The sequence below is a fragment of the Canis lupus genome, chromosome 25, assembly GCF_048164855.1.
Source record: "Canis lupus baileyi chromosome 25, mCanLup2.hap1, whole genome shotgun sequence".
Taxonomy (NCBI): domain Eukaryota; kingdom Metazoa; phylum Chordata; class Mammalia; order Carnivora; family Canidae; genus Canis; species Canis lupus.
Window position 1 is genome coordinate 43,259,859 of NC_132862.1, and position 15,061 is coordinate 43,274,919.

At 37.3% G+C, this 15,061-nt stretch overlaps 1 protein-coding gene across 26 annotated transcripts in view; it reads left to right on the forward strand.

The window, feature by feature from the left end:
* The window catches only part of WNK1 (WNK lysine deficient protein kinase 1), a 150,532-nt gene that overhangs the window by 124,985 nt on the left and 10,486 nt on the right, over positions 1-15,061 (forward strand). For 25 of the 26 annotated variants that reach the window (XM_072799504.1, XM_072799477.1, XM_072799480.1 and 22 more), the window contains 10 exons: positions 37-210; positions 428-485; positions 617-739; positions 1,612-3,056; positions 4,167-4,250; positions 6,301-6,384; positions 7,022-7,082; positions 10,056-10,129; positions 12,047-12,708; positions 13,408-13,610. In XM_072799504.1, the coding sequence (XP_072655605.1) occupies positions 37-210; positions 428-485; positions 617-739; positions 1,612-3,056; positions 4,167-4,250; positions 6,301-6,384; positions 7,022-7,082; positions 10,056-10,129; positions 12,047-12,708; positions 13,408-13,610 (2,968 nt within the window). The remainder of the gene's footprint in view (positions 1-36; positions 211-427; positions 486-616; positions 740-1,611; positions 3,057-4,166; positions 4,251-6,300; positions 6,385-7,021; positions 7,083-10,055; positions 10,130-12,046; positions 12,709-13,407; positions 13,611-15,061) is intronic. The other variant, XM_072799486.1, reaches the window with a different exon arrangement.

The window sequence follows — 15,061 nt, forward strand, 5'->3', positions numbered from 1 at the left end:
TCTACTAATCAGACTGACATCACATTTCTTTTACAGGTGAACAATGACTTTATTCTAGCAATGGAGAGAGAGTCCTTTGTGGATCAAGTACGAGAAATTATTGAAAAGGCTGATGAAATGCTCAGTGAGGATGTCAGTGTGGAACCAGAGGGTGACCAGGGATTGGAGAGTCTGCAGGGAAAGGATGACTATGGCTTTACAGGTTCTCAAGTAAGATCATCATCCCCATAGAGAAGTTTGTTTACTTGAAATATTGCTGTGGTGTTAAATCTGCCATGCAAAATGTTCAGTGATACCACATTACATCTGTGATTAAGATTATCAAACATTTAAGTTCTCTTTAAGTTCTCTTTGCACGTGACCTTTGCTGTGCTCAATGATAAAGATTGTGTTTGAGAATGAATTTGATCACTTTTGTTTGTTGTAGAAATTGGAAGGAGAATTCAAACAACCAGTTCCTGCGTCTTCCATGCCACAGCAAATAGGTGAATTTCTTTTCTTTCCATGTTTCCTTTTACCTTTGACCTAAGAAGTTGAATACTAATAATGAAATCTTGAAGCTTCATATGACAGTATATAAGTAACACAATTAAGTGGTTTGTTTCTTTTTTACCAGGCATTCCTACCAGTTCTTTAACTCAAGTTGTTCATTCTGCTGGAAGACGGTTTATAGTGAGTCCTGTGCCAGAAAGTCGATTACGAGAATCAAAAGTTTTCACTAGTGAAATACCAGATACAGGTAAGAAATTGCTTCTACCACAAACTTCTATTAATCTTACAGCATCTCTGCTATATTGGAAGGCTGGTTATCAAACAGTAGTTCAAATGATGACATAGACAGTAAAGAAGAGTAGAAAGTTGAGATTATAATCAATGGATAAATATTGGGGAAGGGAAATAGATGATGAATAGGAGACTAAAAGATAAGAGGCAGAAAAGACAACTGCACTAGATGCAGCCTGTGTAATAGATACTGTATACCTACAATAGTATGTGTTCGTTTCTCTATTTAGGACTATTGTAGGTGTTTTGTTTTGTTTTGTCTTTATTGTAGGTGTTTTGTGGTGACTTTTTTTTTCCCTTTTTTCCTTTCTATTAATTTTTTTTTTGCCCCTAGAAATAGATACTCATAGAAGCTAACTTATTTTGATCAAACAGCTCTTTTACTTTGCTGCTTTAGATCCTGTCATTTCCTTAGGAGAAGTTTTAAACCTTGTTGGTACGTGGCAATATTGGTAATCCAAAAATAGATTGTTAGGACTGTTTTGAATCGACCCTTTTAAAATGGACTGATTCTTGAGATTCCTGGGTGGCTCAGTGGTTGAGCATTTGCCTTTGGCTGAGAGTCGACCCTTTTAAAATGGACTGATTCTTGAGATTCCTGGGTGGCTCAGTGGTTGAGCATTTGCCTTTGGCTGAGAGCATGATCCCAGAGTCCTGGAATCGAGCCCCACATTGGGCTTCCTGCATGGAGCCTGCTTCTCCCTCTGCCTATGTCTTTGCCTCTCTCTTTCTCTTTCTGTGTGTCTCATGAATAAATAAATAAAATCTTTTACAATAAAATAAAATAATAAAATGGACTGATTCTGAATTTTGTATTTTCCTTTACAGTTGCTGCCTCTACTCACAGCGCTGGAATGAACTTGTCTCACTCTGCTTCATCCCTTAGCCTACAGCAAGCCTTTTCTGAACTTAGACATGTGCAGATGACAGAAGGGCCCAGCACAGCACCTCCCAACTTCAGTCATACAGGACCAACATTTCCAGTTGTTCCTCCTTCCATGAGTAGCATTGCTGGAGTCCCAACCACAGCAGTAGCCACACCTTCAGTATCAGTCCCTGCAACTAGCAGCCCTCTAAATGACAGTTCCACATCAGTAATTCAATCTGAGATTCCAGTGCCCACTGAAACAGGGGTTGGTGGAGTTCCCACCTGCACAAGTGTAATGCCTTCAAGTGGTCTCCCTGTACCACCCATATCTGAATCGCCAATATTTTCCACTATGGTTTCAAGCATCACAGTACCTACAGTTGTCTCAATATCAGCAACATCCCAGCCAGTTCAAGCTCCCACATCTGGGAGCACTGTTTCTAGCATAGGAACTTTGCCTTCTATACCAGTTTCAACAGCTTTAGCCTCTGCAGTGGGCAGTGTTGCTATCCCAGGTGCTAAGCCTCCACCTGTACTATCACAGCAGGCAGCAGGCAGTACTACTGGGGCAGCCACATTAACATCCGTTCCTGCCATCACTCCGTTCCCAAGCATAGCTTCACAGCCATCTCTTCAGCTTAGCAGCAGCACCTCTGCTCCAACTCTAGCTGAAACAGTGGTGGTTAGTGCACACTCACTAGATAAAACATCTCATAGCAGTACAACTGGATTGGCTTTGTCCCTGTCTGCATCATCTTCCTCCCCTGGAGCAGGATTATCTAGTTCTATTTCTCAGCCTGGTGGGGTGCATCCTTTGGTTACCCCATCAGCTATGGCTTCTATTCCTGCCCTTCCTCAAACAGCAGGACCTACTTCTACACCTTTATTGCCCCAAGTACTTAGTATCCCACCCTTGGTACAACCTGTTGCCAGTGTGCCTGCTGTGCAGCAGACACTAATTCATAGTCAGCCTCAACCAGCTTTACTTCCCAACCAGCCCCACACTCACTGTCCTGAAATAGATGCTGACTTACAGCCCAAAGCTCCTGGAATTGATGACATAAAGACTCTAGAGGAAAAGCTGCGGTCTCTCTTTAGTGAACCGAGCTCATCTGGAGCCCAACATACATCGGTCTCACTAGAGACTTCACTGGTAGTAGAGACCACTGTCACGCCAGGTATCCCAACCACTGCTATTGCACCAAGCAAGCTCATGACATCTACTACAAGTACATGCTTACCACCAACCAGTTTGCAATTAGGAACATCTGGTTTGTCAGTTATACCAGTGGTCACGCCTGGGCAGGTTTCTACCCCAGTCAGCTATGTGTCAGCCCCAGGCAGCACTACATCAGGAGTGAAAGCTGGAACTGCTCCATCAAAGCCACCTTTGACTAAAGCTCCAGTAAGATTCTTGTTTTAAAATAATTTGATAAATATGATCATTCTCCCCCCCCCACTCCCATAAGAGCATTTTTTTCAGCTCAGCTTTGCAAATTAGAAATGCAGTTATAAAGATACCCTGGCATATAGTAGCATTCTGTATTTATTAAATAAATTGAAAATGACTTTAGGATATATGTATATTGAACACAAGATACTTTTTTCTTTTGAAATATAGCAGGATTATACTACATGATTTTCTAAGGTTGTATGATAGGTAAAATAGACATTTCTTAATAATTGGTACCAGCTAAAGAAATCTTTATCCTAAAAGGAAGCTAAATGCCTCTGCTAGCAATTATACATAGTAATATAGCAGTTAACAGCCTTTGTTTCAGTGAGGATGAAGCAAATTTTCTGCTTTGCTTAGATTCCAAGATGTAAAATATGAGGCTTATAAAACTGAAAGTTGGTGATGAATTTTGTAAAGAGGAAGAAAGAATCTAATCCTAGGAATAAAATAACTAAAATGTGTTTTCTGATTCTGCAATGGTGGATTTCCTCTCATTCTGCCATCTTTAGTCTCTGAAATCTTTTCCAAATAACAAGGCTGTGTTTTTCCTACTATATTCTGTGCTTCACTCATCTTTTCTGCTTTGCCATTGATCGCAAATTTTTTTTTATAGTAGGGTAACAGTAGAGGCTTTGTACAAATTGCTTAATAGTACTAGATTTCTGGTGACTTTTGTTCTCAGACCGACCCTTGGTTATTTCTGAACTATACTGTTTTCTCAGAAAAGCCTAATGATACTGTACTAAAACAGTGGCTCAAGAATATCTGGACTTGGCCTCTCCTGTCCAGACAGACTTTGATTCTGTTTTCCCTAGGGAAAAACCTTTTACTAAATTTTACTATTTATTTTATTGCCATGTAGTAGTAACCCCTATAATAGTATCATGGTTATAATGTCCTTTATTTAAGATAGATACCAGAATATAAGCCAGGTGACAGCATGTCTTACTTATATATTTTACTCTTATATTTCTACATTGGAATTAGTTGATTTGCTCTCCAGTACGCATTCTGTACTCTCGGTGTCTCATGGACTTGAATTTCCCTTCATTGTCTCAGGTGCTGCCAGTGGGTACTGAACTTCCAGCTGGTACTCCACCCAGCGAGCAGCTGCCACCTTTTCCAGGACCTTCACTAACTCAGGTGCCCTAAGACTTGGCAGATGTCTTTTTGTACCCTTACTTTTCTTTCACAAAGCTTACTTTTTTAAATTCTCCATTGCATGATCTTGGCTTCTGGCTCCTCTTTGGTTTTGACTTAGTAACAACTTTCTATTAAAACAGTGTAGCTAATTATCCAGGCCCTACTTAAAGTAAGAAGCTTCATAGTTCTTTTGTTTTTATTATTACTTCAAGTCATCTAGAAAACATTTAATATTAATACTTTTTCATATTTTATGAAGGAAGAAAATAGCAAAGTTTACCTATTACCGGACAAATACACCTCCTATCATTCAGAGTTTTGTAGAGTAAAATTACACCTAAGGAATGAGAACTAGGTTCTAAACTATTGTGGAAGTAAAAATAAGTAATCAAAATTAACTTTGAAAGTTCCTTAGGAAAAGATACCACACTGATAACTGATAATGCCCCTTTTCTGTGAGTTCAGTCAACCAGTGTTTTCTTGAATATTTAACATTTCTTTCACTGATCACCTAATAAAAGTAATTGGTTTATGTATGGATGGTCATGCTTCATGAACAAATATGTATTATATCCTTCAATAGAAAACCTACACAGCTCAGACCAGTGACATGAATGTTAATTTCCTATGTCACGATCAGTTCTGACCAGAGGGTAAAACTGCCTGCAATATTTAAATTATCATTTCCCTTTCCCACCATACCCCACCACTCCACACATTTAATTGAATTCCCATAAGGAAAGTACTTATTATGAATTCATTATAACTGTAAAAAAGCTTCTGCCCTGAGACAAAGCAGTAAACAATGAAACTAAATCATGATTAGATTTGACTTTACAGTTGTGTGCTTTATTTTAAAATTGTGTCTAAGGAAAATATAAATCTCTAACTTGAGAAGTCTAAACTTGTCCCTACTTCTTTAATCTCAGGTGTACAGTAGAACATAACTTTAAGAACTTGCTAGAGTAAAGTAATAATTTGAAAAAGAGGTATCCCTGGGTGGCGCAGCGGTTTGGGGCCTGCCTTTGGCCCAGGGCGCGATCCTGGAGACCTGGGATCGAATCCCGCGTTGGGCTCCCGGGGCATGGAGCCTGCTTCTCCCTCTGCCTATGTCTCTGCCTCTCTCTCTCTCTCTCTGACTATCATAAATAAATAAATAATTTAAAAAAAATAATAATTCCAAAAAGAACTCCATCAGCCACTAAATTTTGGAAAAAAATTCATTGTGAAACTCTGTAAATAAGGGGTTTTACCCCTATTTTCTGATTAAAAACAATCCATTCAGACTTTTGAGAGGGTGCAAATGAGATGAGAAACAGCAAATAAGATAGGGGTGGTTGATGTGAGGGTAAGTGGATAATGCCTACATATAGAAGGAGAAGTATAAATGAAGGCTGCAGAAGAACAGGTTGACAGAAGCTAAGATAGATATGGAATTATGGTCTGTTTCAAAGGTAAAAAGTTATGGCCTTGGGGTGGATGATAGTTAAGACCTGGTTAACAGGATGGAATGTCCAAACCTCCAGTTCCTTCTTGCTGTCATCTGTAGGGTATAAGAAGTATAGATTATTAAGACCTAAAGAAAAGAGTAATATCCCTTGATAGTGACAGGATGTATTAATGCAATTCATAAGGTCAAGTTGTCAGACGGACCTAAACTAAAAAGGAAAAGAGGGAACATGTGATACAATAATCTACTGGTAGATCTTGATACAGTTATCAGAATGTTTTAAAGAGAGAACAGAGGACAGAATTTTTTAAAGAGAGGACAAATAGAAACTTTTCTATCACTTCAAGTGACATCAAACATAGAAGGTAAGAAGACTTCAAAACTATAAAAACATTAATGTAACTAAATTTCTCCAAGGTTTGGGAAATTGACAGAAATCATTCAGGCAATGTAAATTTAGTGTATTGAGTTTTATACTCAGTGAATAGATGTTATGTTGTGTTAACCTAAAGCACCAAACAGTATTCTGTATAGATTAGCTATATATAGTGGCTCTGACTATGCCAAAGACCTCTCCTTATTGTACTTATTTTCGTTCAGTCCCAGCAACCTCTGGAAGATCTTGATGCTCAGTTGAGAAGAACACTTAGTCCAGAGACTATTGCGGTGACATCTACAATTGGTGTAAGTTTTGAAAATCTTGATGATGTCTTTCAATAATTCTAATCTATATTCTCAGAGCATACTGTAACCTATTAATATGTTTAACACCTACAGAGTTAAAAGTATTAATTCAATCTTTGCTTGTCCCAGCAAGCAGAAATAAGGCACATGAATAATGTAAGATTAACAACTGACCCCTTGGTGTAATTGTGGAAAAGATTATTTTTATTTTTTTGAAAGATACTTTTCTTGTTTTACCATAGAATTATACCATAGATTAATCCTATGGATTTTGCATTTATGCTTTGGAGGAAGCTATATTTTAAAAGTTTTAACTTCTTCCTTTTAAGTTTGTCACACAATAGTGTTCTGATTAAAACTCTATTTCTATGAATATCCAAGTATCCCATGAGGAAAGTAAAGAAAGCAATATAGAAACAGCTCAGAATTTCTTCCTTTTAAAAATCTTTTTTACATCAGACTTATTTTTATGCTGAAAAAAATAGAAAACTCTTATGGACATAAGTGTTTCTTCACATATGTATATACTGCATTTATTTGGCCATTATAAGGGCAAAAGAGAGAAGGCAGCATGGCAAAACTTTAAAAGTAACTGAAGCTAAAGATTTTGTGGTATCTTTGCGTATGTGTTTTGCAGCCTGTGTCCGTGGTGGCTCCAACAGCAGTCACAGAAGCAGGAGCACAGCCTCAGAAGGATGGTGAGAAGCATCCTTCTTTTATGTTATCATTTCAAGTCCTCTCCATAATTGATATAGAGGTTACTATTTGAAAGACTTTCTTAAGAATGTAGGTGTATTTGAGACCGTTCTAAGGAACATTTTTATGTATTTCATGATTGAGGAGCATCAATACTAGTATCTAGAACATGTCATATTAGCAAATTAATAAATCTTTTATGTTTTGTTTGTTGTTTTGGGTTTTTTGTTTTGTTTTTTTGCAAGAGGGGCATGCAAAGGGTCGATTCTCAGAATAAGACCCTTTGTTATTAGCTGGGTCAGATACTTGACTAAAAGAGATAAGGAAATTCAGGCATACTTACAAAAAATTTTACCTTAACTTCTTGGATTTTGTGACACTAGATAATCTTGAATAGCATGAATGGTAGAAATACAAATATAAGATTTTAATCAGTTTAAAAACACTTTTATCTATTTCTAGAGTCTTTAGAATTGTGTTAAAAAAGAATTGGCATGATCATACATATAGTCTCCTGAGAAAGGTATATTTCCAACTTAATTTTGTAAAAATAATCCATACCAACAATGAGAACTTTTATGAGCATGCATGTGGTCATAAGTTCACATTAAGTACTTCTTTTCTAAAGTTTTGTTGTGAATCTCTTTTCACCACATCACTGGTCCCCCAAAAGCTAGGAAATTTAAAGCGTTTATTTTCTGTTAGCTTTTCCCTTAGAACCATTTATGTTCAAAGGTGGATATAATTCAATGTGAGCTGTACTTACTCAACGTGATTTTGTTAGAGCACTTGCTTAATACATTTCCTCTTTATAGTTTATCCATTCTCCTCACTACCACCTACATAGATATAGTTTCCCCTGTGTAACTATTAATAAGATTACCTGGAATGCTCAGCTTTCTCTCTTCATTAAATTCTAAATTTTACTTCAAAGCTCTCTCTTAAAGGAGTGACTTGAAAATTAGTGGACCAGGAAAGTCTAGAAATGGACAAACTATAAGAGAATGTAGAATATGAAAAAGATGGGCTTGCAAATCAGTGAGAAAATGCTGGGATATTTCAGTAAATGCTTTGTGACAACTAGACAGCCATCTGGAAAAAAGCAAAGATAGATCACCAACCTCAACCAAAATAAATTCCAAATGGCCCAAAGATAGAAAATGATACTAAAGATAGTACTGTAACAAAACATAAAAGGAATCCTTTTCTTCTTCTTTTTCTGTAGAAAGCAGGGTCAACAAACTTTCTGTAAAAGGCCAGAAAGTATACATTACAGGCTTTGCGGGCCATATAGTCTGTCACCATTACTCAAATCTCCTACTGTAGCCCCAAAGCAACATAGACATTAATGAGTTTTCTGCATGGAAAAAAAAATGCCAAAGATAATAAAAAAAACTGGGTTAGAGGGGTGTATTCATATCACAAAAAAGACTACTAAGTGATAACATTTCTTACCTCTTACTGGTAAATTAAGAAGTTTAATAGCCACTGGTGACTTGATACAACCTCCTTGGAGATCGATTTAGTAATATCTATCAGAATTTTAAATGGGTATGGTTTAGCATGTCCACTCTTAGGTATTTATTACACAGATCTGTAAGAAAATATTTAAAGCACTTTTATAATAGCCAGTTCTAAAAAACTTGAATGTCCATCAGCAGAAGTCTGCTTAAATTACATTACCTTTGCATACATATAGTATACAGACAAACATAAAATACTGTGCAGCCATTAAAAAGAATGAGACATCGATATGGAATGTTCTCTAAGATATATGGTTAAAATATCAAAATCAGGGACACCTGGGTGGCTCAGTTAGGCACCTGCCTTCAGCTCAGAGCATGATCCTGGGGTCCTGGGATCAAGCCCCACATCGGGCTCCCTGCTCTGTGGAGAGCCTGCTTCTCCCTCTCCCTCTGCCCCTCCCCCTTGCTTGTGCTCTCGCTCACTCGCTCACACTCTATCTCAAATAAAATCTTTAAAAAAATCAAAACCAGTGTTTTATATAAATACATATATATATTATATATGTATTTATATAAAACACAACTTATTAGTTTTGCAAAATAAAGAAAATGCTGGTATAGTTCTACATTATCTCCAGAAAAAAAAACTTCAAACAAATGATTGTCCCTAGAGAGGGGGACCTAGGTGGCTTTAAAGTTGCTCAAAACTACTTAACAGTGATTCTGATACCTGTACTTGCTGTTTTAGGATTTTGCCTAAGTATTGCCTAAACCAATTTATCATAGTTGATTTTCATTTTAAAATGGGTCTTTAGGGCCCCTGGGTGACTCAGTCAGTTGAAGGTCTACCTTTGGCTCAGGTCATGATCCTGGGATCAAAGCTCTGCATCAGGCTCCCTGCTCCTCATGGAGCCTGCTTCTCCCTCTGCCTTCAGCTCCCTCTGCACATGTAGGGGTGCATTCTCTCTCTCTCTCTCTCTCTCTCTCTCTCTCTCTCTGTCAAATGAATAGAATCTTTAAAAAACAAAAAAATGGGTCTTTAATGTCCTTGGTAAAATCTCATCCTTTCTCTTCATTTATTTATAGCTATCTTTGAGTTAAAGAATGAGTAATTGAATTCTTACTGTCTGTTAACCATAGTTTTTGTAGTATCTCTTTTAGGTTGTAGTTAAGCTGTGAAGCTGTTTTATTCCTCCAAATAATACCATATCAGCTGTACATGTGTATAAGGAAAAGTAAAGGGTTAATTTTCAGATTTTGACAGTGTTTCACAAACAATATAATTTTTCAGACTAGAGATATCTAGTAGGAAAGTAAATAATAATAACTTTTCCATTGTTGGACAAAACTTAAGGGGAAGAGGAGGTAAGGAAATTTTCCCTGCCTTGAACAGTTTTCCTCACCTGACACATAGTTTTATTTTGCTGTATTTCTGGCCAAAGGGAAAAGAAGCTAGCTAAACAGAAATGCTAATTTAAGTTATTTTTCTCCTCCATGTACTTACTTCAGTTTCTCAGATCACAGAAGGTCCTGTCCTAGCGACTAGTTCGGGAACTGGTGTTTTTAAGATGGGAAGATTTCAGGTAAGACAACCACTTTTCCTTGCCGTGAATTCCTCTTTGGGGTGAATAGGTATATAATAAAATTATTACTTACCTTTGGGACGTAATTGCCAATTTAATGATATATTTCTTTTTTATAGCTCTTTGTCATTTTCCCCTCTTAAAAATAATACATGCAAAAAAAAAAAAAAAAAAAAAAACATGCTGCGGTGCCTGGCTGGCTCAGTCGGAAGAGCATGTGCCTTAGTCTTGGGGTCATGAGTTCGAGCCCCACTTTGGACAAAGAAATTACTAAAAATAAGTAGATAAGTAAACTTTAAAAAATAATAATAACACATCTCAAAGAAAATATAGAATACTTAGTAGAGAAACAATGAACTATCTGCCCATCCCCACCACCTCCCTTCCCCATCCAGGATTACTTTATAGGGTTGTGTTCCCTTCCATTGATTTTTCTATGCCATGGGTGTATCTACAGTTGACCCTGCTGCTTCTTTGAATGATATTTTGTGGCTCCCCCGCCCCGTCTTTTTTATTTACCTAACTCATTCTCCTATTGTTAGTCATTACATTGTTTCTAATTTTTCCAACATAGTAAAGTAACAGGAAACATTTTTGTATGTACAAATACTTTGCGTGTTTAGGATAATTTTTTAGGATTAATTTCTGAAGTGAAACTACTTACTGAGCATCAAGTGTGATACCATATCATTATATTTTCCCAGCTGATCCAACCAGTGAATTTTTCCCTTTCTTTCTTTCTTTCTTTCTTTCTTTCTTTCTTTCTTTCTTTCTTTCTTTCTTTCTTTCTTTCTTTCTTTCTTTCTTTCCCTTTCTTTCTTTCTTTCTTTCTTTCTTTCTTTCTTTCTTTCTTTCTTTCTTTCTTTCTTTCTTTCTTTCTCTTTCTCTCTCTCTTCCTTCCTTCCTTCCTTCCTTCCTTCCTTCCTTTCTTTCTTTCTTTCTTTCTTTCTTTCTTTCTTTCTTTCTTTCTTTCTTTCTTTCTTCTTTCTTTCTTTCTTTCTTCTTTCTTTTGTTTTTGTTTTTTTTTTACTGCTTTTTAGAATTGCTTTCCAGTTATTCTCAGGATACCATTGGGAGTTGGGGTTGGTAGGTGATGTTTGTAAACTGAGGTTCTGAGAGTTTGTAGCTGAGCTGAGTTTATAACACATGGGCAAATTAGAATAAGGATGCGAATCCTCATAGTCCCATTTAGTTTTGTTGATTCTTGAAGCTTAGCTGGCATTTAACATTACTGGATTTAATCTTTGTAGTTTTTATATTCACAAGCAACCTTCAAGATTCCATTCCTTAGGGCAGCCCGGGTGGCTCAGCAGTTTAGCACTGCCTTCAGCCCAGTGCATGATCCTAGAGACCCGGGATCGAGTCCCATGTCGGGCTCCCTGCATGGAGCCTGCTTCTCCCTCTGCCTGTGTCTCTGCCTCTCTCTGCGTGTGTCTCTCATGAATAAATAAATAAAATCTTTAAAAAAAAAAAAAAGATTCCATTCCTTGTTAATTATATTTCCACAAAGACATAAATCTAAGTCCTGTGTATAACATGAGATATGAAAGCAATTATTTACTTAGTAAGCTTTGCCAGCCACTGAGAATCTATGTATCTAATGTGTACATCTCAGTACAGATATATTTTTCTCTATAATGGTATTCCATTTATTTTCACAGTGAAAATAGAGGGACTTAAGTAAAGACATACTCAGCCTATTCACTGGGAAACAAAGTAATGCACTTTTTAAAAAGATTTTGTTAGTAATCTCTACATCCAGTGCGGAGCTCAAACTCACAATCCTGAGATCAACAGTCACACGCTCTACTGACTGAGCCAGCCAGGCCCCCCCTCAATTTTTTGAGAGGGGTCCATTTTAAAAATTGATTATTAGGGACTTTGTTTTTTAATCTCACTTTGGTTTCTTTCTGTCAGGTTTCAGTTGCAATGGATGATGTTCAAAAGGAGGGTAAAAATAAGTTAGAAGATGGAAAGTCTGTTCATTTTGAATCCAGCACTTCAGAGTCCTCAGTGCTATCAAGTAGTAGTCCAGAAAGTACCCTGGTGAAGACAGAGCCTAATGGGATAACCATCCCTGGCATCTCATCAGATATGCCAGATAGTGCCCACAAAACTCCTGCCTCAGAAGCAAAGTCAGAAACTGGGCAGCCTACCAAGGTTGGACGTTTTCAGGTGACAACTACAGCAAACAAAGTAGGTCGTTTCTCTGTGTCAAGAACTGAAGACAAGCTCATTGAGGCAAAGAAAGAGGGACCAATAGCGTCTCCTCCTTTTATGGATTTGGAACAAGGTGTTCTTCCAGCTGTGATACCAAAGAAAGAAAAGCCTGAACTGTCAGAGCCTTCACATCTGAACGGACCATCTTCTGACCTGGAGGCTGCCTTCCTGAGCAGGGATGTGGATGATGGTTCAGGTAGTCCACACTCCCCCCATCAGCTGAGCTCAAAGAGCCTGCCTATCCAGAATCTAAGTCAAAGCCTTAGTAATTCATTCAACTCCTCTTACATGAGTAGTGACAATGAGTCAGATATTGAAGATGAAGATTTAAAATTAGAGCTGCGAAGACTACGAGAAAAGTAAGTATATTTTCTTCTATGAAAGAATAATGGCAGAACTGTATTAAGATCTAGCTACTGGTGCCTAGATAGTGTTTTTTCAATGCAAAATGCTTATACCTCATTTCTTTTCAAGAGAGAGTGGTAGGCAAAAGCTAGTTATCTGAATGTTCTCATTAGGTCTCTTATAAGGACCCATAGCATTTCTACTTCTTTACCTTTTGTTATTATATGGTTGTTTTTGTTAATAGTACTCTTTATCATTATTAATCTACTTACTAGTCTACCAAATGAATCCAGTAATGGCACTGGGATGTAGATTATGTGGGCAGGTTTTATAGATCATAGTTAATAAACTGGATCAGAGTAGCAAATTCAGTACTCCTGTGTGTAGTCTCAAAAGTCAGGAAACCTTTTCTCCTCACACATCATCAACTATCTGTTGTTGGTTAGGAGCTGATTGGAATTTGGCTTGGGTAATGGAGGCCAGCAATATGAGATGACAAACTAGAATTTCAAGATAGTAGAAATTGGGTTAAGTATATTGGGGGAAAAATAAATAAGTAAATACTTGAATGGAGGTTAAAGAATATGTTATTAAATCTCATTTGAACAAAAATGTTGTTGAACAAATTGAACAATTGAACAAATTGAACAAATGTTGAACAATGTTGAACAAAAACATAATGTTTTTGAACTATGTTTGGTTATCTTTCATAGACATCTTAAAGAGATTCAAGACCTGCAGAGTCGCCAGAAGCATGAAATTGAATCTTTGTATACCAAACTGGGAAAGGTTCCCCCTGCTGTCATTATCCCCCCAGCTGCCCCCCTTTCAGGGAGAAGAAGGCGACCCACTAAAAGCAAAGGCAGCAAGTCTAGTCGCAGCAGTTCCTTGGGGAATAAAAGTCCCCAGCTTTCAGGTAAAAAGCCATGGTCCAGGTCAGCTTTGGCTGTCCCATCTTTTTCTGTCTCCAACTCTATATGTAACATATGAACATTTGTTGGTTTTGTTAAATTTAAAGGAGTTTGACTTTCCTAATATTCTTGCTTCCTTGACTTTTCTACTCCCTATGTTTATAGTATCTCTTTTGTTGAGTCTATGAAAGTAGACTGGGTGAGTACAATGCCTTATTCCATTGTGATCCATATGACTCTCTACTGGTAGCCACTTACAGTTGTTCTAAAGGATAAACAATGTAGCAATGCCTGGTTACTCATATAATTCACATTTCACCAAACTCATAAGCAACTGTACTCTATTTTAGTAAAGTTCAGGTAGATTTTTCTTTTCAATGCATGAATTATTCATAATTGCAGCTAGGAGGAATGTAAATTTCATATATGTCACAGGTAGTAATTTTCTTGATTCAAGTTTTTATTTCTGTATTGAAATAAAAAAACGGGGAGCCCCAGTGGCGCAGCGGTTTAGTGCCGCCTGCAGCCCGGGATTTGATCCTGGGGACCCTGGATCGAGTCCCACATCGGGCTCCCTGCATGGAGCCTGCTTCTCCCTCTGCCTGTGCCTCTGCCCCTCTCCCCCCCCACCTCGCCCCCCGTCTCTATGAATAAATAAATAAATTCTTTAAAAAAAAAAAAAAAAGAAAGAAAGAAAAAACTTGTTTGTGGTGTAATAAAAAAAATAGTTAAATCACAATATCTTATAATGAACTATAGTTTGTCTATTTTAATTGTGATAGAATTTTTACCCTTTGGTGAAATTGCGATGTTAACAGATAATTAGTTGAAAAGTAGGGACACCTGGGTAGCTCAGGGGTTGAGCATCTGCCTTTGGCTCAGGGCATGATCCTGGGGTCCTGGGATCGAGTCCTACATTGGGCTCCCTGCATGGAGTCTGCTTCTCCCTCTGCCTCTCTCTCTCTCTTCTGTATCTCTCATGAATAAATAAAATCTTTTTTTAAAAAAAGTTGAAAAGTAAAAAAAAAAAAATAACTGAAATAAGCTTGTTACCCATATTTGCTCTCCAGATCTAATATAAATATGTTGGAAAACAGTTCAAATTTCATAGCAGCTTTCCATTCTCTGGAAGCTTTCAGAAACCCAGACTTTTTCTCTAGCACATTAGAACCAATTCAGTAGTGGAAATGTGATTATAAGGGATATCAGCTAATTTAGATCCTGACCCCAATTTTGACTTTTTGAGTGGCCTTCTATTCCACCAGTTAGTAGGAAACAGACACGTTTGTCAATTTAAAGACAATTGATTAGAAAATAAAAGCCACCTGCCACAAATTTTAAATTTGCATTACTCTGTAGTCACTTGTGTCTGTTTTGACACCACTTTTTACTTGATCTGACACATGCTAAGAATAAAGACTAAGCAGAGACTGCCCATCAAGCCTATTGATGTTGT